This window comes from Ovis aries, chromosome 5 (assembly GCF_016772045.2).
Source record: "Ovis aries strain OAR_USU_Benz2616 breed Rambouillet chromosome 5, ARS-UI_Ramb_v3.0, whole genome shotgun sequence".
In the NCBI taxonomy this organism is placed as follows: Eukaryota; Metazoa; Chordata; class Mammalia; order Artiodactyla; family Bovidae; genus Ovis; species Ovis aries.
This window is the reverse complement of record NC_056058.1, coordinates 49,870,138-49,896,286: the sequence shown is the minus strand read 5'-3', so window position 1 is coordinate 49,896,286 and position 26,149 is coordinate 49,870,138. Positions and strand designations below refer to the sequence as shown.

The 26,149-nt window shown below is 38.2% G+C and overlaps 2 protein-coding genes across 2 annotated transcripts; both read right to left on the bottom strand.

Annotated features, from left to right (window-relative positions):
- Positions 1-71: 71 nt before the first annotated feature.
- LOC106991171 (protocadherin beta-5-like) lies at positions 72-15,104 on the bottom strand. Its single transcript, XM_042250587.2, is given in 3 exon segments — positions 72-10,086; positions 10,088-10,194; positions 10,197-15,104. Coding segments are annotated over 3 exon segments (2,259 nt in total). The 5' UTR covers positions 11,062-15,104; the 3' UTR covers positions 72-8,799.
- A 5,551-nt stretch (positions 15,105-20,655) lies between these two features.
- LOC101102059 (protocadherin beta-4) lies at positions 20,656-25,108 on the bottom strand. Its single transcript, XM_012178638.5, has one exon. The coding sequence runs from the start codon at positions 24,891-24,893 to the stop codon at positions 22,503-22,505; it is 2,391 nt and encodes a 796-aa protein (XP_012034028.2). The 5' UTR covers positions 24,894-25,108; the 3' UTR covers positions 20,656-22,502.
- Between the last annotated feature and the right edge of the window lie 1,041 nt (positions 25,109-26,149).

Sequence of the window (26,149 nt, the reverse complement as noted above, 5' to 3'; positions counted from 1 at the left end):
TTCTATATCTTTTTCTTGGGCTTCTCTGAAATGGAGTCCACCGAGTCTGCAGAGCTTTTATCCACTCTTAGCCTGCACTGCCACCATGCGTTGAAATGAGTAATTTCGTGGGGGTGCTGCAGGTCAACACCACATCCAAAATGTAAACTTTATAAACGTTTTAAGGAACACGCTGAGTTTCTCAGACTGCAGTGAGTGAATCACATGCATAAAGACTTATCTGGGAGTCTTGGTTTTTTTTTTCTTTTTCAGAACTTGAATTTTCTAGCTTTCTGGCTGTACTATCGAATCTGTAAGTCAGTCTTTCCCTTTAAGGATTCTGATACATACTAACACATTTAAGAGTTATTCCCTCAGGTAATATAAACTTCCTATAACCAACTTTTATTCATTGGTTCAGTTCAGTTCAGTTTAGTTGCTCAGTCGTGTCCCACTCTATGCAGTTTATCTCTGAGGAGCAGTGTAATTTCTGAATCTGAGAAGTATACTATTTAATTGTCCCACCTATACACTATACAAAACTAAAAGTTGGTTAGCAAGATCAATCTTAAACACTTATTTCTCTAAACTATATGACTGATAAAATGGAATGAACAACATACTTACCGTTGTTTGGTGGTCACCTGCACAATAAAGGGAACAATTAGGCTATTAGGAAAATTGAGGCCAAGAAATAGGTATTATAGAAGTATCAAATCAAATTATTTAAAAGAGGGACCAGGAGTAATCCAGTATGTGTCGTAAGTAAGGGTTTTAGGAATCCATTTCATTTTTGTATTGGTAGAAATGACCATGATTTTATTAGGGTTGTTCATTTTATTGCAACTTTTTGGTCAAATTTCCCTGCTGTGTGTATTAATCAAAGTCCAAATGTATTACCCTGTTATAAGGGCATAATGCAATGTAGAAAACAAACATTCAAGAATCACCTCTACCATTCTTTCGAAACAAGGATAACACTTGGTCCTATAAATACAGACCAAATAACGTAGTGTGAAAGGTGGATTATATTTGAGTGGATACCCTGAAATTCAGTGATAGTTCATTATGACTATGTTCATTCCTATCTCTCCAATTTCTGCTCAGATAAACTGGAAAATATATCTCTAAATTTCCTGAGAATGCAATAAATGGGTCAGTGCATATCTAAGCATACAAAAATACCAAAAATAATTTACTTCAGAATGATTTTGTATTTGTGGAGAGGTGAAATGATTTAAATTCAAGCAAAATTCACTTCAGGTAAGGAGTGAATGATGGAAGGTTAAAAATGATATTTTTCAAAATACTTCAACTCTAGCTAAATTAAAGCTAAATAAAATTTAAATTCTGAACCGATGAAATCATTTTATAGTTGAAAAGCAACTCTATATACCCAGAAGGATAAAATTAAGATCACTGTCACCAACCTCCATTGTTCACTTGGTAAATGTTGCTGAAAACAGACTTCCCCAAGGATATGAAAAATGAAATACACTGATAAAGTAAAACCAACAATCAGAAACATCTTGGATGGGTTTAGCTTCTTCTCTGAAACAAAATTATTTGTAGCTCAGTCCTAAATGCTTTCTCCTTTCAGTGGACATTCTGAGTTCTGATTCCAACTTAATGCCATCTCTGGCATCCACAGAGTTCTTTATTCACTCTCTTTGCCTGCAGGCATCCTCAAATACAGCTTATTAAATTATTTTCACTTTAAAACAGATTTAATTTATTAGTAGTACAGTATGTATAAAAATCAAGGTAGATCATTAAAGTGTCTGTGAGAGCACTGGTTGCTATAATAGAAAGAAGGTAATATTTTAATGTAACCCAAAGAGATGTCAGTTTGGTATGTGAAGAAACTCCCTTTTTGGAAAGTGGATTGCATTAGATTCCTTCAGGAAAATGCTTCTCAGTTGCTAGGATTTGCTAAAGTAGAGCTGAATTGACTTTGCTTTTATACACCCATCTCACAAGGACTATTCATTTAAAAATTTATTATGGACAAAGTTCAGCATATTCAAAGTAAACAGCATAAACTTCCATGTACACACCTCCCAACTTCACAACATTCTGTCTTGTTTCACCTATACCTTTTCCTCCATTTTATGCCTCCCAGTCAATGTTCAGTTTTGCATAGTTCTTTTCTTAAGGTCATGTTTACGCAAATTGAAATGCACCAGTCTTAACTGTAGCATTTTTAACAAATGGATCCATCTGTGTAACCCACATCTCTCTCAAGATAACGAACATTTCTGTGATCCACTGGGAATTGTATTAATTATATCAGTATTTTTCAAGTTAATTTTAGTAACTAGATGGCACAATCTTGGTCTCCTCTGGACAAGGAAAGCTAAACAATGTAAAAAATCACCATGTGCCATGCTCTTTTTGCTCATGTGTGCTAATTGGAAGTTACCTTTCAAGATTAATTTAGCTGGATTATTATCAGTGAGTTGAAATAGTAATTTAACTGATGAAACATTGTCAAGTATTTTAATTTTATTTAGTTAACTTATAAACATTGCATTGCTGATTTCCATTTATATGCCACACATTTGTCTTTCTTTCATTCTGTTATAAAATTTAAAAAGTCTTCAACTTTATTAAAAATGAAAGATAAAGACTAAGCTTCAAGGATGAATTGAAACTCTTGGAAATCTTTCTAAATTTAGTTACATGTAAGGAAAACACAGTATTCAGGGAAAAGATAGACATGCTATATAAGCCAATAACTTAGGGAAACCTTTCAACTGATGGGATGGGATACATGCTGTAGAAAAGTTTGAAAATATAAACAATTTGATGCTAAACACATTTGAAAACTGAAATCATTGAAAAAAGTTTTTTGCCAGCATTGCTATTTGCCAGTTTTATCGATTTTATTAAAAAAACAGCTCATCTCACTAATTTTATTTTTATTTTGAATTTCATTTATTTTTTAATGTATATATATATATTCCTACCTCCTGCTTGCTGTGGGTGTATTTTCCCCTTCTTTTCCTGCATGCTTGAGGTAGGAGCTTAGATGATTGAGACTTTTCCTCTTTTCTAATATATGTATTTTGTGCTATAAAATTCCCTCTGTACCACTTTAAATACATCTTATACATTTTGATATGTTGTTTTTACATTTCCAGTTCACTTCAATATATTTGAAAATTTTCCCTTGTGACTTTGTCATCGACCCATGGATTAATTAGAAGTGTACTGTTTAGTCTCCAAGTGTTTGAAGATTTTCCTTTTATTTTCCTGTTATTTTTAGTTTGATTCCATTGTAGTTGGAGAACCCATGCTGTATGATTTCAGTTTTAAAAATTGGTTGAGTTTATATTAGGCTTATTTATGTGGTCTGTGTTGTATATGATCTCTGAGCATTTGAAAATAATGTGTATTCTGGAATTGCGGGGTGTTCTATAAATATGTTGGTTGTTCGTTGAGCTCTTCTGTATTCTCGTTGATTTTCTGTCTAGTTGTTCCATGAGCTGAAATAGGGTTCAGAGAGAGTGTTTAAATCTCCAAGTTTAATTGTGGATCTATTTCTCCTTTCAGTTCTGTCAGTTTTTGCTTAACATATTATTCATCTCTGTTGTTTGGTATGTATATTTTTAGGATTGTCTTTATCATTATATAATGTTCTACTCTCTCTCTGGTCATTTTCCTTGCATATTTTTCTTTTTACTTTCAATCTGCCTGTGTCATAATATCTGGAGTGAAGTTTCCTATAGCTAGCATATGGTTGGTCCATTTTTGAAAACCCATTCTGGTCATCTGTTTTAATTGGTGTGTTCAAAACATTTACATTTAATGTAACTATTGATATATTAAAGCTTAAGTCTATAGTTTTATTTTTTTGTTGTTTTCTATTTGTGTGTCTTTTCTGTCTCCATTTTAGTTTTCCTGCCTTCCTGTGGGTTATAAAAACAGGTTTTAGAGTTCTACTTTATCTATAGTGGGTTTTAGTGTGTGCTTTTGTATAGCTTTTATAGTAGTTGGCCCACACATAACTTGTTAGGGTTTGAAGTGAAATGAAGTCACTCAGTTGTGTCTGACTTTTTGCGACCCCATGGACTGTAGCCTACCATGCTCCTCTGTCCATGGGGTTTTCCAGGCAAGAATACTGGAGTGGGTTGCCATTTCCTTCAGGGTTTACTGGTTGTCGTTTTGCATATGCAAGGGTGGAAAACTTCAGTACCATTACATACCTTTACCCTTCCCCATTTATAATATAATTGTCTTAAATATTTCCTCTATAGAAATTTTGAACATAGACAGTGTTATAATTTTGGATTCAACCATCAAACAATTTAGAAAACTAAATTCTAAAGAGAAGGAAAATCTATGGTGTTTACCCATATTTTTGTGTACTGTGTTTGTTCTTCTTTCCTGATGTTCCAAGATTCCTTTTATTATTGATTCCTTTCTGTTTGGAGAGCTCCCTTTAGCCATTTTTAAAAGAGTAGGCCTTACGGCAACAAATTTTCTTCCAGGAGGGTATTTTCACTGCACATAGAATTCTGGGTTAATTGTTCATCACTTGGAAAATACTGTGCCATTTTCTTCTGACTTCCATGGTTTCTGATGAGAAATCGACTCTCATTCATATTGTCATTGCTCTATGTGTAATGTGTCATTTATCTGTCACTGCTTTTCAGACTTTTTCCTTCTCTTCAGTTTTCAGAGATGTGACTATCTTTTCGGTGTATTTTTTTGTTTATCTTGTTTTGGATTTGTTTGGCTTTCTAAATCTCTGGATCTCTATCTTTTGCCAAATTTGGAAGGTCTTCTCTCCTTCTGGGGTTCCAATGACACAAATGTTAGCTCTCTTATTACTGTCCAACAGGTCTCAAGGCTCTGTTAAATTTTTAGTCTGTTTTCTCTCTCTTGCTAAAATTGGGTAAATGCTATTGTTATATCTTCTAGTTCATTGACTCTTTGTCTTCCTGTTGTTAAGCTTGTCCACTGAGTTCTTCAAAAATTGTGTTTTCAATCTCTAAAATTTTCATTGGTAGTTCTTAACATCTTTTATTTCCTTGTACAATTTTACATTTCTTTTCTGAGAATATTTTTTCTTTTATTTCAAGCGTGTTTAATATTGCTTATTGAGGCGTTTTTCACCGTCCATTTAAATATCTTTGTCAGATATTTCCAACATCTCTTTCATCTCAGTGTTGGCATCTTTTAATAGTCTATTTTACTTAGTTTGATATCATTCCAGTTCTTGCTATGACCCAGGTAGCACCTTCCTAGATGTGCCTGTACCCAAAAGGAACTCTTGCCCAAGTGCATGAGGAGATATATTCAAGAATGCTTATATCAGTATTGTTATGATAGCCAAATTCTTGGAGCAACCCAAAAATCTACAATAAAATGAATTTAAAGGTGAGGGTGTATTTATATAATGGGATACTGTAGAGTGGTGTAATTGAATGAACTGCATTTAACACTGATGAGTTCAATACCATAATGACTGAGAAAAGCCCACAGATGTCCATACTATATCAACTCACTTATATAAATTGCAAAGACAGAAAAGATCAAACAGTGTATTATTTAGCAATATATGCATTTCCAATACAACTACAAAGAATAACAATTAATAAAAATTCAGGATAGTGGTTGATTTTAATGCAAGTAGAAGATGTTATGGTGGAGGCACACAAGGATTTCCAACGTCTTGGCATTGTTCTAATTCTTAAGTAGATGATGAACATTTTATTATTTTTAAATTGCACATATACATTGTGTACACTTTTAAGAATGTTTAATAGATTTCAAAATTTAAAAAGTAAAGACAAAAAAGTGCTATCTTTGGGGTTAGGCTGCCTGGAGTCAAATCCTGATTCCACTATTTATTAGCTAGGTAGCCTTGGGCAAGTTACTTTAACTCTGTTTGGTTTGTTCATCTCTAAACTTGGCTTACCAATTGTACCATTATTTAAATGAGTAAATGAGATACGTGTACAGAATTTAGAAAACATAAAGTACATAGATAGTATGTAATATGAAAAATATATGTAACATATAATTTTAATAATGATTAGCCTTCCTCTTGCACAGAGTCAGACACGACTGAAGAGATTTAGCAGCAGCAGCAGCAGTCTTCCTCCAGACCTTCCTTCAAAAACATTAAGTTTCATTTCTTAGGAAATAAAAAGGAATTTTTTTGGAGAACACTAGGATATTTTAGTGAAGAATAGGAATCCCAGCATAAAATTTTTGTATCCTAACACTTGCAGGGCCACATCCTGAAAAGAGTTCTTTGCCCATTCATCACAATGCTCCTTAAAGTCTGATATTTTATAAACCTGGCTCTGCACTACCTCATGCAGAGCACCTTGTCAGAAAATCCACTCAGGACAGAAACTTGGGTGCAGACTACCTTATACATAAAAGCTGATAAGACCTAGCAAAACAGCAATTGCTACACACCAGATACTCAAATTCTTTTTCTTACATATGAACACATCTCTCACCAGACTTATGAAAACCAAAAATTATACAGAAACACAGAAAAAAGAAATGAGAACTCCAGGAAACAGATCATTTAGGAAATAAAATGAACTTTGAAAATTCCAAGTGCTACTATGGAAAAGACACATCAGATAATAAGAAAACACCTAGGGATTTAAATACTCCATTAAAATTGAAAATTTAATAAACATACTCAAGGTGACTGAAAGATGTTAAATGAGGATATAGAGGGAAAACCAAAGATATACAGGAAAAATATAAGAAACAGAGAGAAATGATTTAAATTGTTCAATATCCAACAAGCTCGAGCCTCAGAAAAAATAAGTTAGGAATACAACTATTAAGGAAATAATACTAGAGATGAAGTAATTTCAGATATGACAAGGCATGAATTGTTAGAAAGTGTATTGAATATATATGTATGCAGTGAAGCAGAAGCGAAAACTGCATTTTCAGACATGCAGAGATACAAAAAGTCTGTATTTGTGTACCTTCTCTTAAAAAGCCACTTGAGGGTATATACTGTAGCAAAGAGATGGAATTTTAAAAAAAGGAAAGGAGATTTCCTTGAACTCTACCCAAAATCACCTAACATAAGCCCAGATCCTCTATCTCCTTGGTAGGGTGCTATTATGTGCATTGATCAATGGTTCTCCATGGTGTGCAGTCTCCCTCATTATAAGTCAGTAAACCCAACTTTGTTCTGATATAATGTGTTCCTGGTGATCTTTAGCTGAAGAGCATTCATAATTTATATAGTCATTAAAATAAAATTTTAATATTGCTTTTTAGGTTTTAAAACATCTATAAACAATACAAGGAACTCTTAACTATAGTCAAAGAGTAAAAAGTACCATTAATCCTGACTATATAGAAGTAAAAACTCATTTTTGAGAGGTTTGAAAGTGTAACGGAGAAACAAAAGGAAAAAAAGAATTCTATTAGTTTCTTTCATACAAGAAAATAATAAATGGTTGTTATTGGAATCATAAGTGGAGGTTTTGTTTGAGCAGAGAAAATAATGAGATGACTATATGGATGAGGGAAAGTTAAAGTGTATAGGCTACCAACAACAATAGAGTGAAATTGAAGCTTATGAAAAAGTTACAAGCATATTCTTTAGTGAGAAGAAAGTATTTAAAAAGCTAGAAGATAAAGGTTTAAAAGTGCTTTCCAGAGGGATAAAATAAAAAACAGATAATACCAGATGTTGGCAAGAATGTTGAGGAACCCGTACATCCATATGCTGCTGATAGCAGTCAGTGTTAACAGGTACAACCGCTTTGAAAAACTATTTGGAAATATCTACTAAAAGTGGACATGCACTTACTCAACGAGCAGCAATTCCACCGTAGGTATATACAGAACAGAAATGCTTATACATGTTTGTTGAAGGATATGTATGAGAATGTTTATAACAGTATTATTCAAACAGCCAAACCTTACATGAACCCAAATATCCATATACAGTAGGATGAGTTACAAATTGTGAAATAGTCACAGTGGAATACTATATAGTAACAAGAATGAAGAACTAAAATAAAAAACAGTATTATGGATAAATGTCATAAACATATTGCTGAGTTAAAGACACCAGATGCAATGCAAAACAGTTCACACTCTACTATTTCATTTATATAAATTCAAAACAGGCAAAACAGCTGTAGCATTGGGTATTGAGTCATCTGTTATGTTTGAACTGGCAGTGATTTTAAGGGGTAATTTGTGTGGCACTTGGGATGTTAATAACGTTTCATTTCTTCAAGATGCTGATGTCAAGTATGTTCATTTTCTGAAAATACAGTGAGCTGTATTAAGGATTTGTCCATTTTTCTGTATGTAATAATTCCATGAAAATATTCATTAAAAATTATTTTCCAGTAGGATGAGAGCTAGGGAGTATAAACAGAAGAGTGTTGGTTTTCATAATGCTTTCTTACATATGTCTATGCATATATTCCTTTAAAAACCAAATATTATGTAAACATTTTAAATTTTTGTTATTTAGCATCAAATAAACTTTTAGAGTGTGATGAAGCAGAATGAATGTAGAGAAAACAGCATGCAAAGATTTGGAATGGCACGCTAAAACAAAAACGGTAAGAATCGAATGGAGTTTTCCAAAATTAGACAAGTTCATTGTAAAAGGGAGATCAATGATATACCTGAATGTGGGGTTTTTCTCCATGAGGTTCTCAAATTTTTCATCTGGGGAATTACAGATAAATGACAAATACCTTGCATCATGATGAAATCCCTAACTGAATCCAGAGCTATTCCGAAAGTTGGCATTTTCCTCTATTCAACGGGAGGTTGGCCAGAATCGGCTTTAAGAGTTTAAACTCATATAATCCCGAGCATAAGGTCAATCACACCTCCTACTGGTACCTGTGGGTCGCTGACGTCCACGAAGTGGCCCTCGGGCACCGGGCAGCGACCCGCCGAGCCCGCCCCGTCCCTCCTGCACAGCCGCACCGCCACGAACACCAGCACCGAGAAGAGGAAGAGCGACGACACCGACGCCAAGGCCACCACCAGGTAGACGGTGAGCGGGTCGGCCGGCGCCGCGGCCGCCGCTTCCGCTTCCGGCGGCGGCAGGTAGGGCTGCGAGAAGCCGTCCACCAGCAGCACGTGCAGCGTGACGCTGGCCGACAGCGGCGGCTCGCCGTTGTCCTTGACCAGCACCACCAGCCGCTGCTTGGGCGCGTCGCGCTCGCTCAGCAGCCGCGCCGTGCGCACCTCGCCGTTGTGCGCCCACACGCCGAACAGCCCGGGCTCCGTGGCCTTGAGCAGCTGGTACGACAGCCAGGCGTTCTGGCCCGCGTCGCCGTCCACCGCCACCACCTTGGTCACCAGGTAGCCCGGCTCGGCCGCCCTGGGCACCAGCTCGGTGCAGGGCGCCGAGGCGTTCTGCAGCGGGTAGAGCACGAAGGGCGCGTTGTCGTTGGCGTCCGCCACGAGCACGCGCACCAGCGCCTGGCTGCTGAGCGCGGGCGAGCCGCGGTCGGTGGCGCCCACGCGGAACTCGAAAGCCCGCAGGGCCTCGTAGTCCAGGGACGTGAGGGCGAAGAGGTGGCCGTTGTCGGGGTTGATGGACACGAGGGAGGCGAGGGGCAGGAGCGGGTCGGGGAGCGGCAGCAGCGAGTAGGTGACCTGGGCGTTGGCGCCGGCGTCTGTGTCTGTGGCGCTGACGCTGCCGATGTGCAGAGTGGGGCTGTTGTTCTCGCGGACCCACAGGGTGTAGGAGGTCTGGGTGAAGGCGGGGGCGTTGTCGTTGACGTCGGACACCAGCACGGTTATGTTGTGCTCGGTTTTCAGTCTGGGGGTTCCCGTGTCAGTGACTGTGATGGTGATGTACCCGGCTCTTTCCTCTCTGTCTAGCGGTCTCTCTGTCACCAGAGTGTAAAAGTTTTTTAATGTGGGTTTCAAGAGAAAGGGGAAATCATTCTGAATGGAGGAAGTCATTTTACCGTTGTCCCCAGAATCTGGATCGTAAACACTGAAAACAGCCACCACAGTCTTTGGGGAGTTTTCTGGAATGGAGCTGATGAGTCTCGACATGGTCCGTTTGCGAGCGTCGTCGTTCCCATCCACCACCTCTATAGCCACAGTGCATTTCCCCGAAAGCCCCACCCCCATCTTTGGCTGCAATCTCCACGTTATAAAATCGAGTTGCCTCGAAATCCAAAGCCCTTTTCAGACTAATTTCTCCTGTTATTTCGTCTATTACAAATGGCTAAGTTCATCTCTTTGGAATAGTGCATAGGCTACTTTCCCATATGTTCCTGCATCTAAATCTCGGGCAGAGACAGCGACAACTAAGGAGTTTAGGGGTCTGTTTTCTGGAATCTGTACCTCATAGACGGACTGTAAAAAATCTGGGGCATTGTCATTAATGTCCACGACTTCGATGCGGACTGTAGTGGCCCCAGATCTGGGCGGAGGCCCCCTCCCCCAATCCAGCGCGGTGAGGGTTAAACTGAGCTCAGGCTGCTGCTCCCGATCCAGTGCTTTGTCCAGCACCAGCTCTGGGTATTTTCTGCCATCTCCACGATGATGAGTGACAACATGAAAATGGGAGTTGGGGCTGATTGTGTAGTTTTGAACCGTGCTGCTACCTATGTCAAAGTCCTGAGCTATTTTCAAAGGAAACACAGTCCCTGTCTGGACGCTCTCTGGGATTTTTAGAAGCGTTTCTCTCTCTAGGAACTCTGGGGAATGGTCATTTACATCTGTGAGCTGTAGATCAGCCTGAATAATTTGCACCGGGTTTTCCAGTAATAGTTGGAAATGCAGTATACAGGGATCTGTTGCCCGGCACAATACTTCCCGGTCTAGTTTTTCATATAGAAGCAAATTCCCGGTCGTTATATCCAGCTGCAAGAGCTGTTTGTTTCCTTTGTAATGGATTCGCGCGCCCCGCGTGGCTAGTTCCCCCACCCTGAGACCCAGGTCTTTTGCCAGGTTGGCCACAAAAGACCCACTTTCTGTTTCTTCTGGCATGGAATATCTAATTTCTTCAGAGCCAGCCTCCCACAAAAGGAACAATATAGCAAGAAAGAGAACTTGCCTTTTTTGTAGCGTTTTTGCTGGCGCGGTCTGCATTTCCAAATCCGGTTCAAGAAGGTGCTGCTGCTGCTAAGTCGCCTCAGTCGTGTCCGACTCTGTGCGACCCCATAGACGGCAGCCCACCAGCGTCCTCCGTCCCTGGGATTCTCCAGGCAAGAACACTGGAGTGGGTTGCCATTTCCTTCTCCAGTGCATGAAAGTGAAAAGTGAAAGTGAAGTCCCTCAGTCGTGTCCGACTCTTCGCGACCCCATGGACTGCAGCCCACCAGGCTCCTCCGTCCATGGGATTTTCCAGGCAAGAGTACTGGAGTGGGATGCCACTGCCTTCTCTGTCAAGAAGGTGCAGTTTCTTCAGCTCCTGATATACAATCAATCCAGGTGATCTGGTTAAATAAGCTCGCATTAAATCTCTCTGACTGGCTTGCATTAGGCTGATTCCCTTTTTTGGAGTCCTCCACGCCTAGGTCTTATGTAAAATGCTTCCTTCTTTAGAAAGCACTGGGAGTTCTGATTCCCAGTTTAATGGCTTCCCAGTTCAGTTCAGTCACTCAGTCGTGTCCGACTCTGCGACTCCATGAATTGCAGCACGCCAGGCCTCCCTGTCCAACTCCCGGAGTTCACTCAAACTAGTGTCCATCGAGTCGGTGATGGCATCCAGCCATCTCATCCTCTGTCGTCCCCTTCTTCTCCTGCCCCCAATCCCTCCCAGCATCAGAGTCTTTTCCAATGAGTCAACTCTTCACATGAGGTGGCCAAAGTACTGGAGTTTCAGCTTCAGCATCATTCCTTCCAAAGAACACCCAGGACTGATCTCCTTTAGAATGGACTGGTTGTATCTCCTTGCAGTCCAAGGGACTCTCAGGAGTATTCTCCAACAACACAGTTTAAAAGCATCAATTCTTCAGCACTCAGCTTTCTTCACAGTCCAACTCTCACATCCATATATGACTACTGGAAAAATCATAGCCTTGATTAGGCGGACCTTTGTTGGCAAAGTAATATCTCTGTTTTTCAACATGCTATCTAGGTTGGTCATAACTTTTCTTCCAAGGAGTAAGCGTCTTTTAATTTCTTGGCTTCCCGGGCAGTCACGTATCTCTCCATTCATACTTCTAGTCTGCAGCACCACCAGGAGTCATTATATACTATTGCATATAGTATTTGCTGTTTCATTTCATATATATGCAGCCAATATATTTGAAGTCACAGAATTGTTCCCAGTTGTGTCTCCAGTTCTTAGTTATTGGATGTTCTTAAAAAAACATGTGCTAGGTTAACTTCCAGTGAAAGAATACTTTTCAGAGCAAACTGAAACCCTGGTATTCCTCAGAAAGTGCATTTTAAGCACACGAAGAAACTTCCCTTATTGGATCCTTAATTGATTAAGAAATAAGTAATAATAGATGTTTAGAATCTTACAGTTTTATAAAATTTTAAAATATATCAGGAAAGGACATAATCATGAGTGTACAACTCAAAAAAGTTCAGGAAGTGAACACATTCATAAGCAAAATGTAAAGTGAAGCTGAAATGTTAACAAAAACCATAGAAGCTCCCTCTTGTTATTGTCTGGTCACTATTCTTCCCCTGCTAGATAAAGGTAAGCACTCTCCTGAGTTACAGTATCATGTGTGTGTCATAGTATCATAGTTTCTGTGTCTTTTTTTTTTAAACTTACACAAATGGAGTGTGTTATGCTTGCCTTCTTTCACCCAATCTTACCTTTGTAAAATTGATCTGTTACATATTATTTTATTCTGATTGCTTTGTTATTGTATTGTACCACCATTTTAAATTTATTCTCCAGTAGATGGACCTTAGGGTTTTTCAGTTTGTGTATATATTGAGTAGTCCTATTATAAACATTCTTGTCTTTTGGTGTCTGTGTGTTCATTTATATTTAATATTCCTAGGAGTTAGACTGCTGTGCCTTAAGATATGCACACGTATTTATCTTTTTGTTTCAGCTTTAATAGATACTGCAAAATAGTTTTCAACTCTGGTTTTATGAAAACTAGCAAAGAGTGAGAGTTCCAGTTGCTCCGTATCCTTGTCAACATTTGATATTATCTTTTAATTTTAAACACTCTGATGAGTGTGTGATGTTATATTGTAATTTTATTTTTATTTTATGTCACTGTAATTTTAATTAGTGGTTCCCTGATGATTCCTTAAATTAGCACATTTTTCACATGGTTATTTTTATTAGGGTGTATCCTTGTGAATTGCTTAAGTCTTTTGTCTGTTTTTCTATTTAAGGTATTTGCCCTTTTTCTGATTGATCTTTAGAAGTTCCTTACATATTCTTGGTATAAGTACTTTTTTAGAAGTATGTATTGCAAATATTCTCTCCCATTCTATGGCTAGCATTTTTAACTCTCTTGAGATATCTTTGAAAAACAAAACTTAACTTAGTCTAATTTTCCAATATTTTTTATTTATGGTTTGAATTTTTTGTATTTTCTTTAAATCTTTGCATGCGCCAAAGTCATGAAAGTATCGCTGTATGGTGCTTCTGAAAAATCAGTTACTTTACTTTTCACATTTAGAGCTGTAATCCTCCTGAAATTAATTTTTTTCATGTTAATCAGGTTAGAGTCAAATTGCTTTTTTTCATGTAAATATCCAAATAACCACACCATCTATTGAAAAGAAGCTGCATTCCCAATTATTTTCTGATGTATCATTTTTTCATAAATCAGGGGTCTATAGTTCTGTACAAGTATTTTTACCCCATTTTTCTTTGTTTATCCTGCAGTACCATATTGCTTTTTAAGTAATAATTCATTATACAGATATACCAGTTTTTTTAATCAATTACTTTCTGGTTGCACTGGGTCTTTGTCACTGCAGGCAGGCTTTTCTCTATTGGGGGGAGTGGGGGCTGCTCTTTGTTACCGTGCACGGGCTTCTGATTGCAGTGGCTTCTCTTGTTGCAGAGCACAGGCTCTAGGTGCATGGGCTTCAGTAGTTGAGACTCATGGGCTCTGGAGCATGGAGTCAGTAGTTATGGCAGTCGAGTTACTCCACAGCATGCAGAATCTTCCCTGACCAGGGACTGAACCCACGTCCCCTGAGTTGGCATGGGGAGTCTTATCCACTGTATCACCCAGGGAAGTCCTGCAATACCATGTTGTCTTCTTAATTACTATACTTCATAATAGGTTTTATTATCTGATTGGTAAGTCTTCTAGTTTTACTCTTTCCTTTAAAGTTGTTTTAGTTATTATTGTCCCTTTGTATTTCCCTGTAAACTTTATTGACTGCCCTGGAAGCTCAGACGGTTAAGCATCTGTCTACAATGCAGGAGACCCAGGTTCGATCTGTGGGTCAGGAAGATCCCCTGGAGAAGGAAATGGCAATCCACTCCAGTACTATTGCCTGGAAAATCCCATGGACAGAGGAGCCTGGTAGGCTACAGTCCATGGGGTGGCAAAGAGTCAGACACGACTGAGCGACTTCACTTTCACTTTCATAAACTTTATTATCTTTTCAATATTTTTATTTATTTGGCTGTGCCTGGTCTTAGTTGTGGCATGTGGAGTTTTAGTTGCAGTATGTGGGATCTATTAATAGTTCTCTGGCCAGGGATTGAACTCAGGCCCCCTGCATTGGGAGCATGGTGCCTTACCACTGGACTACCAGGGAAGTCTCTATATAAACTTTAGGTTCATCTTGTTACCTTTCACAAAGAAACATGCTAAAGTTTTGTTTAGGATTTTATTGCATTTATAGACTGACTGGGAAGAATTGACATATTCCCAGCATTGCTGCTGCTGCTGCTAAGTCACTTCAGTCGTGTCTGACTCTGTGCGACCCCATAGACGACAGCTCACCAGGCTCTGCCAACCCTGGGATTCTCCAAGCAAGAACACTGGAGTGGGTTGCCATTTCCTTCTCCAGTGCATGAAAGTGAAAAGTGAAAGTGAAGTCGCTCAGTTCCAGTATTGGAACATTATATATCCCTCTGTTTATTCAGGTATGTAACTTTTCTCAATAATATTTTATATTTTTCAGTGTATAAGTTTTATGGATATTGTTAGGTTTGTTTCTAGAAGTTTGATATTTCTGAAACTTGTAAATGATAACTTGGAATTCTTCATTTTCTGGGTTTTGTTGCTATATAGGAATACAATTATTAGTTGCATGTAGACCTTATATCCAGTGGCATTACTAACTTCATTTACTAATCCTAACAGTCTGCAGATTCTTTATGACTTTAAATGTGTACAATCATGTCATTTAAAAAAATAATCGTATTTATTTATTTAGTTTTGGTTGTTCTAGGTCTTCATTGCTGCGAAGTCTTTCCCTAGTTGCCTCAGTCAGGGGTTACTCTCTAATTGCAGAGAGTGGGCTTCTCATTGTGGTGGCTTCTTTCCTTGCAGAGCATGGGCTCCAGGACAGTCTGGCTTGGCTAGCTGAGCTACTCCTGGGCTGTAGAGCACAGGCTCAATAGCTGTGGCACACAGGCTTAGTTACTCTGAGGCATGTGGGATCCTCCCAGATCAGGGATCAAAACTGTGTCTCCTGCATTGGCAGGTGGATTCTTTACCACTGAGTGACCAGGGAAGCCCCATTGTCATTTTTTTAAAAAGACCTCTTATTTCATCCCTTCAAGTTACTGTGCATTTTTTCTTTGCTTTATTCCACTGCTTAGAACCTGCAGTAAAACATTGAAATGAAATAGTATAAACAGGCATTCTTGTTTTATTCTTGATCACTGAAGAAAACTTTTAAATAATTTTCCATTAAGTATAATGTATATTGTAAATTTTAAAATACTTTCTGAAAGTTCCCCTCTGTTTTCAGTCTGCTAACAATTGTGTGTGTTGAATTTTATCAAGTGATTTTTTTCTGTATCCATTGAGGTAAGCATATGATTTTTCTCCTTTACCTATTAATGTGATAAATTATATTGATAGATTTTAAATATTAAATTGATTTATATTCCCTGAGTAAGTTTTCTCATACTTTATTATTTCTCTTTCATATATCTCTGAATTTTATTTGTTGATATTTTGTTTAGAATTTTTCCATCTGAGTTTTTAATAGAGATTGGTCTCTAATTTTCCTTCCTTATGATGTCCTATTCAGATTTGGATGTCATAATTCATTGAAGTCATTCTGGTACCCAAATAATCTGGGAACTATTCCATTTTTTCTATCTTCCAAAAGATTTTATATAAGTTGGTATTAGTTGTTCCATGAGTATTTAAGAGAATTCACTAGTGTGAACTGAAGTGGGAAGGTTTTTAATAACAAGTTTAATTTATTCAATAGATAGAACTAATTAGATTTCTTCTTGTTTCAGTTTTAGTAAATTGTGTATTTAAAAGATGTTTTCCATTTTATATAAATTGTCAAATTTATTGTCATATGGTTGTTCATAATATCCTTTTTAATTTTTTAATGTCTGTAGGATTGGTAATGATGTTCCTTTTTTCATCCCTGATATTTGTGATCAATGTTTTCTTTCTTTTTAAAATTAATCTTAGTAGTCTTAGTAAGAGTCTTTAATTCCATTCATCATGACATAGAACCAACTTTAAGTTTTGTTAATCTTCTTGGTTATGTACTTTAAAAAATAATTTTATTTATTTAGTTTTGGCTGTGCTGGGTCTTTGTTGCTGCATGGGCTTTTCTCTAGTTGCTGCAAGTGGGGACTACTTTCTAGTTGCAGTACACATGCTTCTCATTGTGGCGACTTCTCTTGTTGAAGAGCACAGATTCTAGGGCCTGTGGGCTTCAGTAGTTGTGGCTCCCTGGGCTCTAGAGCACAAACTCAGTAGTTGTGGCATGGGCTTAGTTGCCTCATGGCATGTGGGATCTTCCTGGACCAGGGACTGAACCTATGTCTCTGGCACTGGCAGATGGATTCTTCACCACTGAACCACCAGGGAAGCCCTTCTTGGTTGTATATTTATCAGCATTGTATTTATGTTTATATATATAATACATGCATTATTTCTTCCTTCTTTTATTTGTTCTTTTTCTAACTTCTTCAGATGAAAGGTTATTGTTTTTTAACCTTTTTTATCTAACATGTTCATTTAAAGTTTTAAAATTTCTCTGTAATTTCTGTTTTGATATATCATATCTTAATTTTTACCCAGTTCAAAATGCATGGAAATTTCTTCTGCAATTTCTTCTTTTGACTCATGGATTATATTATTTACTTTTGAAGCATTTGGGGATTTCTGGATAAATTTTTATTTCTAAACTTAATTTCATTTCTTTAAAAATTTTTAGAGAATTGCTTTATGACCTAGAATATGGACAATTTTGATATATGCCATATGCATATAAAAAGAACATGTACTTTCCCATGTACTATGTATGTCAGTTTATTCAAATATGGTTATTGTGGTGTTCAGATTTTTAATATTCTGTTTTTGTGTGTCTTCTATCAGTGGTTGAGTTAATTGTTAATACATCCTCTCCTATGACTGTGGATTTATCTATTTCTTATGTTCTTTCAATTTAACTTTTTATATTTTGTAGTTTTCTTACGGGGATATATTTAGTCTTATAACTGACATATTTTTGGTATATTTTATCCATTTATCATTATGAAATATCTCTCCTTATCTGTAGTAATGCATCTTTCCTTAAAGTCTCCTTTGCTTTATATGAGTATATCTACACTTGATTAGTTTGGTTAATGTTTTTATCTTTTTCTATTTTTAAAACTTTCAACCTGTGATAATACACACACACAGGTATGTAACAACATATAGCTGAATTTTTCTTAAACTTATTCTGACAATTTTGGTTCTTTAACTGGATTATTTAATCCAATAGCAATTACTGTAATATTTGATATCTATCCATTTATATTCACCATCTAAATTCTTTTTCTATTTGCTGTTAAAGTTTTTTTCTTCTTTTGGATAATTTAGTTATTTCTTATTTTTCCTTCAATTCATTTTAAAATTACTCTTATGATTATTCTAAAGGTTACAACATGCATCTTTAATCTACAAGTGTCTAATACAAATTATTTCAGTTTACTACTCTCATGATAATGTTTAGAACCTTAGAATTCCTTAACTCTGTTTATATCACCTGCCTTTTACATCACCATTATCATGAATTAAAATTTTATGTATACTTTAAATCCTTAAAGAAACTATTATTTCTGTTTATTAATCAATAAATAACAATTTATAGTTACCCTTATTCTTGTTAATTTCTTCCTGCAAATCTGATTCCTCCAGGACTGTTTTCCTTCTTCCTAATGAATCCACTAAAAGTATTTATTTTAGTGCAGATGGGACTGTGATTGATTCTTGCAGTTTTTGTTTGTTTTAGAACTTTGTTTTGCAAGATGTGTTTTCTGGTGATAGAATTCTAGTCTGGTAGCTAGTTTTTTTCAGGACTCAAAAGACATCATTCCTTTGTCTTTTGGCTTCTTGATGGTCAGAGCTCTCCATCTTACTGTTTTTCCTTTAAAAGCAATGTCATTTTCATGTGATTGCTTTTAAGATTTTCTCTTTGACTTTAGTCTTTAGCAGCCTTCCTGTGATATTTCTAGATGTGCAGTTTTTTATTCTTCTAATTAGGTTCACTGAACATCTTGAGGGATGAATTTTTTCATCATTATTGGTCATCTTTTCTTTATACATTCCTTATTCCCTATTCCTAGTCCTTCCAGGATTACGATCATGTATGTGTCGGAGTTTTTCATTATGTTCTACGTGTAACTAAATGTTCTTATCTGTATTTTTAATTATTTTATTCCTCAGTGTTCTGTTTGGCTATTTAATATTGACCTGTCTTGCATTCACTAATCCTATAATCTTTTACAACAACTATGCCATTATACAATCTAATATTTTAAAATTTCAGTATTATATTTTTCAGTCCTCAAATTATTTTCTATTTTATTTCATTCTGTGGTGAAATTCTCTTTACCTGTTTTCTATATTCCTTATTTTAACGTATTAGTTATACTTATTTTAACACCATTGTCAGTCAGTTCTAGTGTCTATTTTATCTGCAGATCACCCATATGTCTGTTTTTTTCTCTAGGTTTTATTCATGTCAACCAGTTTTTTTGTATGTATGCCTTATAATTTTTACTGAATGTTGATTATTAATGTAAAAAGCTCTCCTCCAGGGTCCTGATGATATTATATTCTTCCAGAAAGAGTCCATCTTTTCCTTTGTTAGCTTGACAGTGTGTGCTGAGTAGCTTCAGCTGTATCTGAGTCTTTGAGGCCCTGTGGACTGTAGCCCGCCAGACTCCTCTGTCCATGGGATTCTCCAGGCAAGAATTCTGGAGTGGGTTGCTATACCCTCCTCCAGGGGATCTTCCCAACCCAGGGACTAAACCAGAGTCTCTTAAGTCTCCTGCACTGGCAGGTGGGCTCTTTACCACTAGTGCCACTGGGAATCCCCTTTAGATTGATAGAAACATGTCTAATCAAATTGCCTTAATTCAAAACAGGCACTGTGCTTAGGCAAGATTCTTTCCAGTCCTAATAAGTACCTGGTCCTCCAGAATTTTCAGCTCAGAACTCAATGTATTCTCCACAGTCTCTCAGATGGCAGATCACAAATTCTAATCTCATATATTAAGACTATTAAAACTTCACTCGGCTTTTCAGTAATTTTCCACTTAATATTTTCTTCTTCTTTCCTGGAATGTCCCATAATTTGACAAATACCATGAGGGGAAAAACTGGGCTTGAATCCTCCAGTTTGCCAAAGACTGTTGAAGTTACTCTATCCCTGGCCTTTTCTTAGACTTTGCAAACTTCTTTAGGGCAAATTGACTGTTGGAGTCAGTTCACAGCTCCAAGGATTTTCCTTTTCAGGAATCTTAGCCCCTTTAGTTCTTTATATATCATCTGCTGTCTGTTGCTTCAAACTGAAAATTTCTGAATTTAAAGCAGGTTTAAATAATCCATCTTATCTGGAAACAGAATTCTACTATTTAAAATCTATATTTTGTAATTTTAATAGTAAGAAATGTTGTTTATTTGCTAAGTTGTTCCATTCTTTTGTGATCCCATGGACTGTAGCCCCACCAGGCTCCTCTGTCTATGGGATTTCTCAGGCAAGAATACTGGAATGGGTTGCCATTTCCTTTTCCAGGGTATCTTCTGGACCCAGGGATCAAACCCTCATCTCCTGCATTGGCAGGTGGGTTCTTTACTGCTGAGCCACTAGGGAAATCCAGTAAGAAATACAAGGTTTTAAAGTGATGTGGCTTATATTGCCTTCAGTAAAATGTCTGCCCCTAAAACAGCATGCACTAAACTCACTATATCTGTGCCTAAAAATGACAAAGGAATTGTAAAAAATGTCAATATAATAGAAGTACTTGAGAAACTGTGATTGAAATGGGTATTATCCAGTTATTTGGCCTTCATTCTCTATTCTTGTTTTGCAGAAAAGAATTGTCCAATTTTCTATAATGTATTCATTTTGTGGAAATTATCTGGATTATATTTACTATTAATTTATAATCACTGAATTTTAAAATGTTAACCTGTTCTATACTAGAGTCTGATAGTGATCCCCAACTGGTAAGGAATGATATATGCTTTATGAATACACACAGTAATTTATAAGGTAATACACAAAGTAATTCATAAATTTACTCATATAAATTCATAAACGTGGGTTCTGAGTGTTTATTTGGCCAGTCTCATTTGGGTGATTATACAAGTTGGGCTTTCCTGGAATACACAAAAACATGAAGTTATACTTTCATAATGTTGAAATATATTGCTGAAAACATCTATCATATTTCTTGTCATCATAATAAAACTATTTCATTTAAATATCTAACAGTAAATGGTGAACTCATTAAAGCTGGCTACTAAATGTCATATATTTGTGTTTAATTTTGTTCATATTTTTATTACTGTATAATGTCAAGTATCAGATTGGATGAAAGCTAAAAGCTGTGTTTCAATAATAACTTGAATATTTTTTTCTTTTTTATTATATTTTTAAAAATGTAATTCAGGGAAAAATGAAATAATTAAATTCCAGTAGGATGACACTAGAGATTTAAAAATAAATACTTAGGTTATAAAGCAAACTCTAACTACTCATATTGTGCCAAAAGTTCAGTAAGTGTTCTTATAGTTATAGCTATATAAATTTAGTTAGAAATCACAAGTCATCTTAATTGGCCTAATGAACACAACATAAACCAATTATAGTTCAGATAAGTTTATTTCTTAATTTCTATTTCTATTCTTATTGTCTTAAAGGAAAAAAACTGCTTATTATTGAAAGTTAGCATAATTGAAAAAGTAAATTTATGCAAAATATACAAACGCTACATTGAAAGACAAAACAAGGTCATTTGGACATCAAAAATAAATTATAATTTTGTTGATAAAAGCTGCTCAAGTTTACAAAATAACTTAGAGTAATCAGACTAGACCATAATCAACAAAACTCAAGAGAAATTCTGCCTTTTTTGAAGGATGTGGAAAAACTGTATGAAAGCCAAGAAAAACACATACTTTGTACTTACATTTGAACTTTTATTAATAGAGCAAAAGAAGGACAGGAAAGTATATGATGCCTTCTACCTCTTGAGTCCTTCTAAAGGATTTAGGGTTTTCTAAGATTTTAAAGTATGTTATCAAGCAGTGAATTAGTTTTATTTTAGTGAAGTGAATTTGATACCAAATTATATAAGATTTTCTCTTATTTATAAATAAGAATATTTTTATTTTAATATTAGTATTCCTGAAGCAATTACAATGTGCTAGGTAAGTAGCAAACGAATAATCTCTAGCATATATGGTACTCAGAATGGGATAAGGTCAAAACTGTAGTATATTAATTTTAATAAAGTGCATGTTTAGGTGCAACTTATGAGAAACAAGTATGCTAAGTTATATGCTCATGGCTATTTAGTGGGGCACAGCCTGGTAGAATGGTGAACAGGAAAGCTCTAGGTAGCTACAAAGAATTTCTAACACTCTGCCCTTGCAAATATAAGTAAAGAAAAGCACCAAAAACATACAGAAATTCAAGATTACGCAAAAGCTTTAAAGTAGTTCCTTAAAAAGACATTAAAAGAGGTTGATTTAAATATTAATAGAATTTCTTTTACAGCTTGAGTAATTTAGTTATGGAAACATTAATCACCGAGAAGGTAAAATGTGGAGAAATAATATCAACTGTAACTAAAAAAATGCTAAATCCAATGAATACTATAAAAGGAAAATTTAGTAGAGACATGCATAAGTTTGGAATAGAGATATATATACAAATTTATGTAACAGTACAATCTCTTTTCCCTGGAAAAGGAAATGGCAACCCACTCCAGTATTCTTGCCTGGAGAATCCCATGGACGGAGGAACCTGGTGGGCTACAGTTCACGGGGTCGCAAAGAGTCGGACACGACTGAGCGACTTCACTCACTCACAATCTCTTGAGAGAAAAATATTGTGAGTTAGGCTTAACAAAATTGAGAGGCTCACTTAACCAAATACGGCATTTAACTGAATACAAAGCTATTTCTACAGTTGGGGCTTTCCTTGATTTCTCTCTCAGTGTCCTGAACCAAGAGGTTAGGGAATATCGGCTTCAAGAGTTTGAACTCACCAGTTCTATGGTCTCCCGTCAGACACACCTCGTACTGGTGGCTCTGCGACAGGGTCCCCGTGCCGCTGACGTCCACCAGGTGGCCCGGGAAGTGGCCCTCGGGCACCGGGCAGCGACCCGCCGAGCCCGCCCCGCCCCTCCTGCACAGCCGCACCGCCACGAACACCAGCACCGAGAAGAGGAAGAGCGACGACACCGACGCCAAGGCCACCACCAGGTAGACGGTGAGCGGGTCGGCCGGCGCCGCGGCCGCCGCTTCCGCTTCCGGCGGCGGCAGGTAGGGCTGCGAGAAGCCGTCCACCAGCAGCACGTGCAGCGTGACGCTGGCCGACAGCGGCGGCTCGCCGTTGTCCTTGACCAGCACCACCAGCCGCTGCTTGGGCGCGTCGCGCTCGCTCAGCAGCCGCGCCGTGCGCACCTCGCCGTTGTGCGCCCACACGCCGAACAGCCCGGGCTCCGTGGCCTTGAGCAGCTGGTACGACAGCCAGGCGTTCTGGCCCGCGTCGCCGTCCACCGCCACCACCTTGGTCACCAGGTAGCCCGGCTCGGCCGCCCTGGGCACCAGCTCGGTGCAGGGCGCCGAGGCGTTCTGCAGCGGGTAGAGCACGAAGGGCGCGTTGTCGTTGGCGTCCGCCACGAGCACGCGCACCAGCGCCTGGCTGCTGAGCGCGGGCGAGCCGCGGTCGGTGGCGCCCACGCGGAACTCGAAGGCCCGCAGGGCCTCGTAGTCCAGGGACGTGAGGGCGAAGAGGTGGCCGTTGTCGGGGTTGATGGACACGAGGGAGGCGAGGGGCACGGGCGGGTCGGAGGGCGGCAGCAGCGAGTAGGTGACCTGGGCGTTGGCGCCCGCGTCTGTGTCTGTGGCGCTGACGCTGCCGATGTGCAGGGCGGGGCTGTTGTTCTCGCGGACCCACAGGGTGTAGGAGGTCTGGGTGAAGGCGGGGGCGTTGTCGTTGACGTCGGACACCAGCACGGTTATGTTGTGCTCGGTTTTCAGTCTGGGAGTTCCCGTGTCAGTGACCGTGATAGTGATGTTGTACTCGGCTTGACTTTCTCTGTCAAGAGGGCTATCGGTTACCAGGGTGTAGAAATTCTTGAAAGTCGGTCTTAAAATGAATGGCAGATTGTCTGGAATAGAGCAAATCATCTTTCCGTTGTCTCCGGAGTCTCTATCTCGAATTCGGAAAATAGAGACCACGGTCTCCGGGGCATTTTCTGGGATGGAGCTGATGAGTGAAGATATGGTAAGTTCAGGGGCGTTGTCGTTCACATCTACCACCTCTATGACTACAGTGCCTTTCCCAGAAAGGCCTCCTCCATCTGTAGCCTCAATTTCCACGTGGTAAGATTTGATTTGTTCAAAATCCAGTTTCTTTGTCAGTCGGATTTCTCCTGTGACTTCATTTATTGAAAAAGTTTGTTTAATTTCCTCTGAGGCTTGGAACAAGCTATAGGAAATAGTCCCAAAGTTTCCAGCATCTACATCCCTAGCTAAAACTGTAAGTATTAGGGAGTTTAGGGGGCTGTTTTCCAGAACCTGCACCTCATATGGAGTGTGCACAAACTCGGGAGCATTGTCATTGACGTCCATGATCAGGATTCGCACCATGCTGGTGCCGGACCTAGGTGGAGACCCACCATCCAGCGCCGTTAGGGTTAAGCTGAACTCTGACTGCTCCTCTCGATCCAGCACTTTGTCCTGTACCAAATCTGGATGTTTCTTGCCATCACTATGATTTCGAGTGAGAACGTGAAAATGAGAATTGGCGTTGATTGTGTATTTTTGAAGACCGTTGCTACCCACATCCAAATCCTGAGCTAATTTCAACGGAAATACAGTCCCTGGCTGGCTGTTTTCCGGTATTTTCAAAAGCATTTCCCTATTCGGGAATACTGGGGAGTGGTCATTTATGTCCTGTATTAATAATTCTCCTTCAAAAAATTGCACTGGGGTTTCCAGGAACACTTGGAAATGCAGCACACAGGGTTCATCGGAGCCACATATGTCTTCCCGGTCTAGTTTCTCCCTCAAAAGCAAATCTCCAGTCTGACGATCCAGCAGCAAGCGCTGCCTATCATCATCACAAACCACCCGAGCCGACCGTGCGTTCAGCTCCCCAATTCCCAGGCCCAGGTCCTTGGTTAAATGGGCTATAAAGGAGCCGCTCTCTGTTTCTTCCAGAACAGAATAACGAATAGGCGCAGGGTTAGCCTGAGACAAGTATACCATCAAAATAAAGATCGTCACTTGCCTGTTGTGTTGAATTCTCTCTAGCGTCTCCATGTTGGAGCCAGGGTGCTTACATCCAGTACCCCTTCAGCAACCAGAAAAAGACCAGAGGTGTTAAATTTTCTTGCTTGATAGAATCCTCACAGAGTCACTTGTAATCTTAAATTCGTTTAGAATATTGCTGCCCAGATTCGTTGGTAACCCAGTAATGCTGGCAGAGCTTACTTGTGGTGGTTCCGTCTTGCAGCAAAGGAATACGTGAGCTTTCTAGGGCTCTTTATTCACAATCTTAGCCGGCAGCGCCACCCTGCGTCCCAATCGATAAACTAACATTCTTAACTCAGCCTATTTTGGAAGTGTCCAAATTAAGCCATTTCAAAAAGTGTAAAGGACTTTTTCAAGCATTATTCCATTAAATGACTTAATGTATAGGTTATTCCATTACATTGCGTGAGCTATAGTAATTGTGAGCACAAAGCAAGGGACTATCTCCATCTGCCCATACCCTTTACAGTAGAACTTAAAGAACTCCATTTACCCTTTGCCATAATCTAACCAGGGGAGATAAACTCTTATAAAATTACAATCCATAATAGTTATATCTGTTTATATATGTGAGAAATTTATGATGATGCAGAAAGTTTGTTAGAGTGCTGTGTACCACCTGGTCTCAGGGAGGCTTTTTCAAAGGAAAGGTTCTATTTTTTTACACTAGTGTGCAAATGATAATACAGTTGAATAAAGTGGCATCTTGCCTTAATATAAGTCCTTTTATAATGTGAACCCACATGAAACTAATTAGGGAGGTCAGATAGTATTAGAAACAGATTCTTAGATGCATAAAGAAAATGAAAGGATTTTTATAGATAAACAGAAACTCAGAGGATGATGACTTAATTATTCTGTGTGACTATTATCAGGATAATAACAAGCCAAAATTGACTAAGTGAAAATCATAGAATTTTATTAAGAAAAAGGCTTTAAGATGATTTAGCTCAATAGATATCTAATTTTTGAGTTTGCTTCTCACCACGCTGACCCTTTGTTTCCTAGATATCATATTCCTTGACTACTCAATTTGCAGAAGACAGGGAGCTATGATTTGAAACATTTTAATCTGTGAACAAAGGGTGAGTGCCTCAAGCTTTGTCTACTCATAGGTGGTGAAGAGGAAAGACTTGTTTATAAAATGGATTTCAGCACAGTGTGCAACCATCCTGATTTCTCTGATACAGTAAGTTAACTGAGACACAGTTAACCAGTTTACTATTTACAATTAGTATATGGAATGGAGTACCATTTATTTGGGA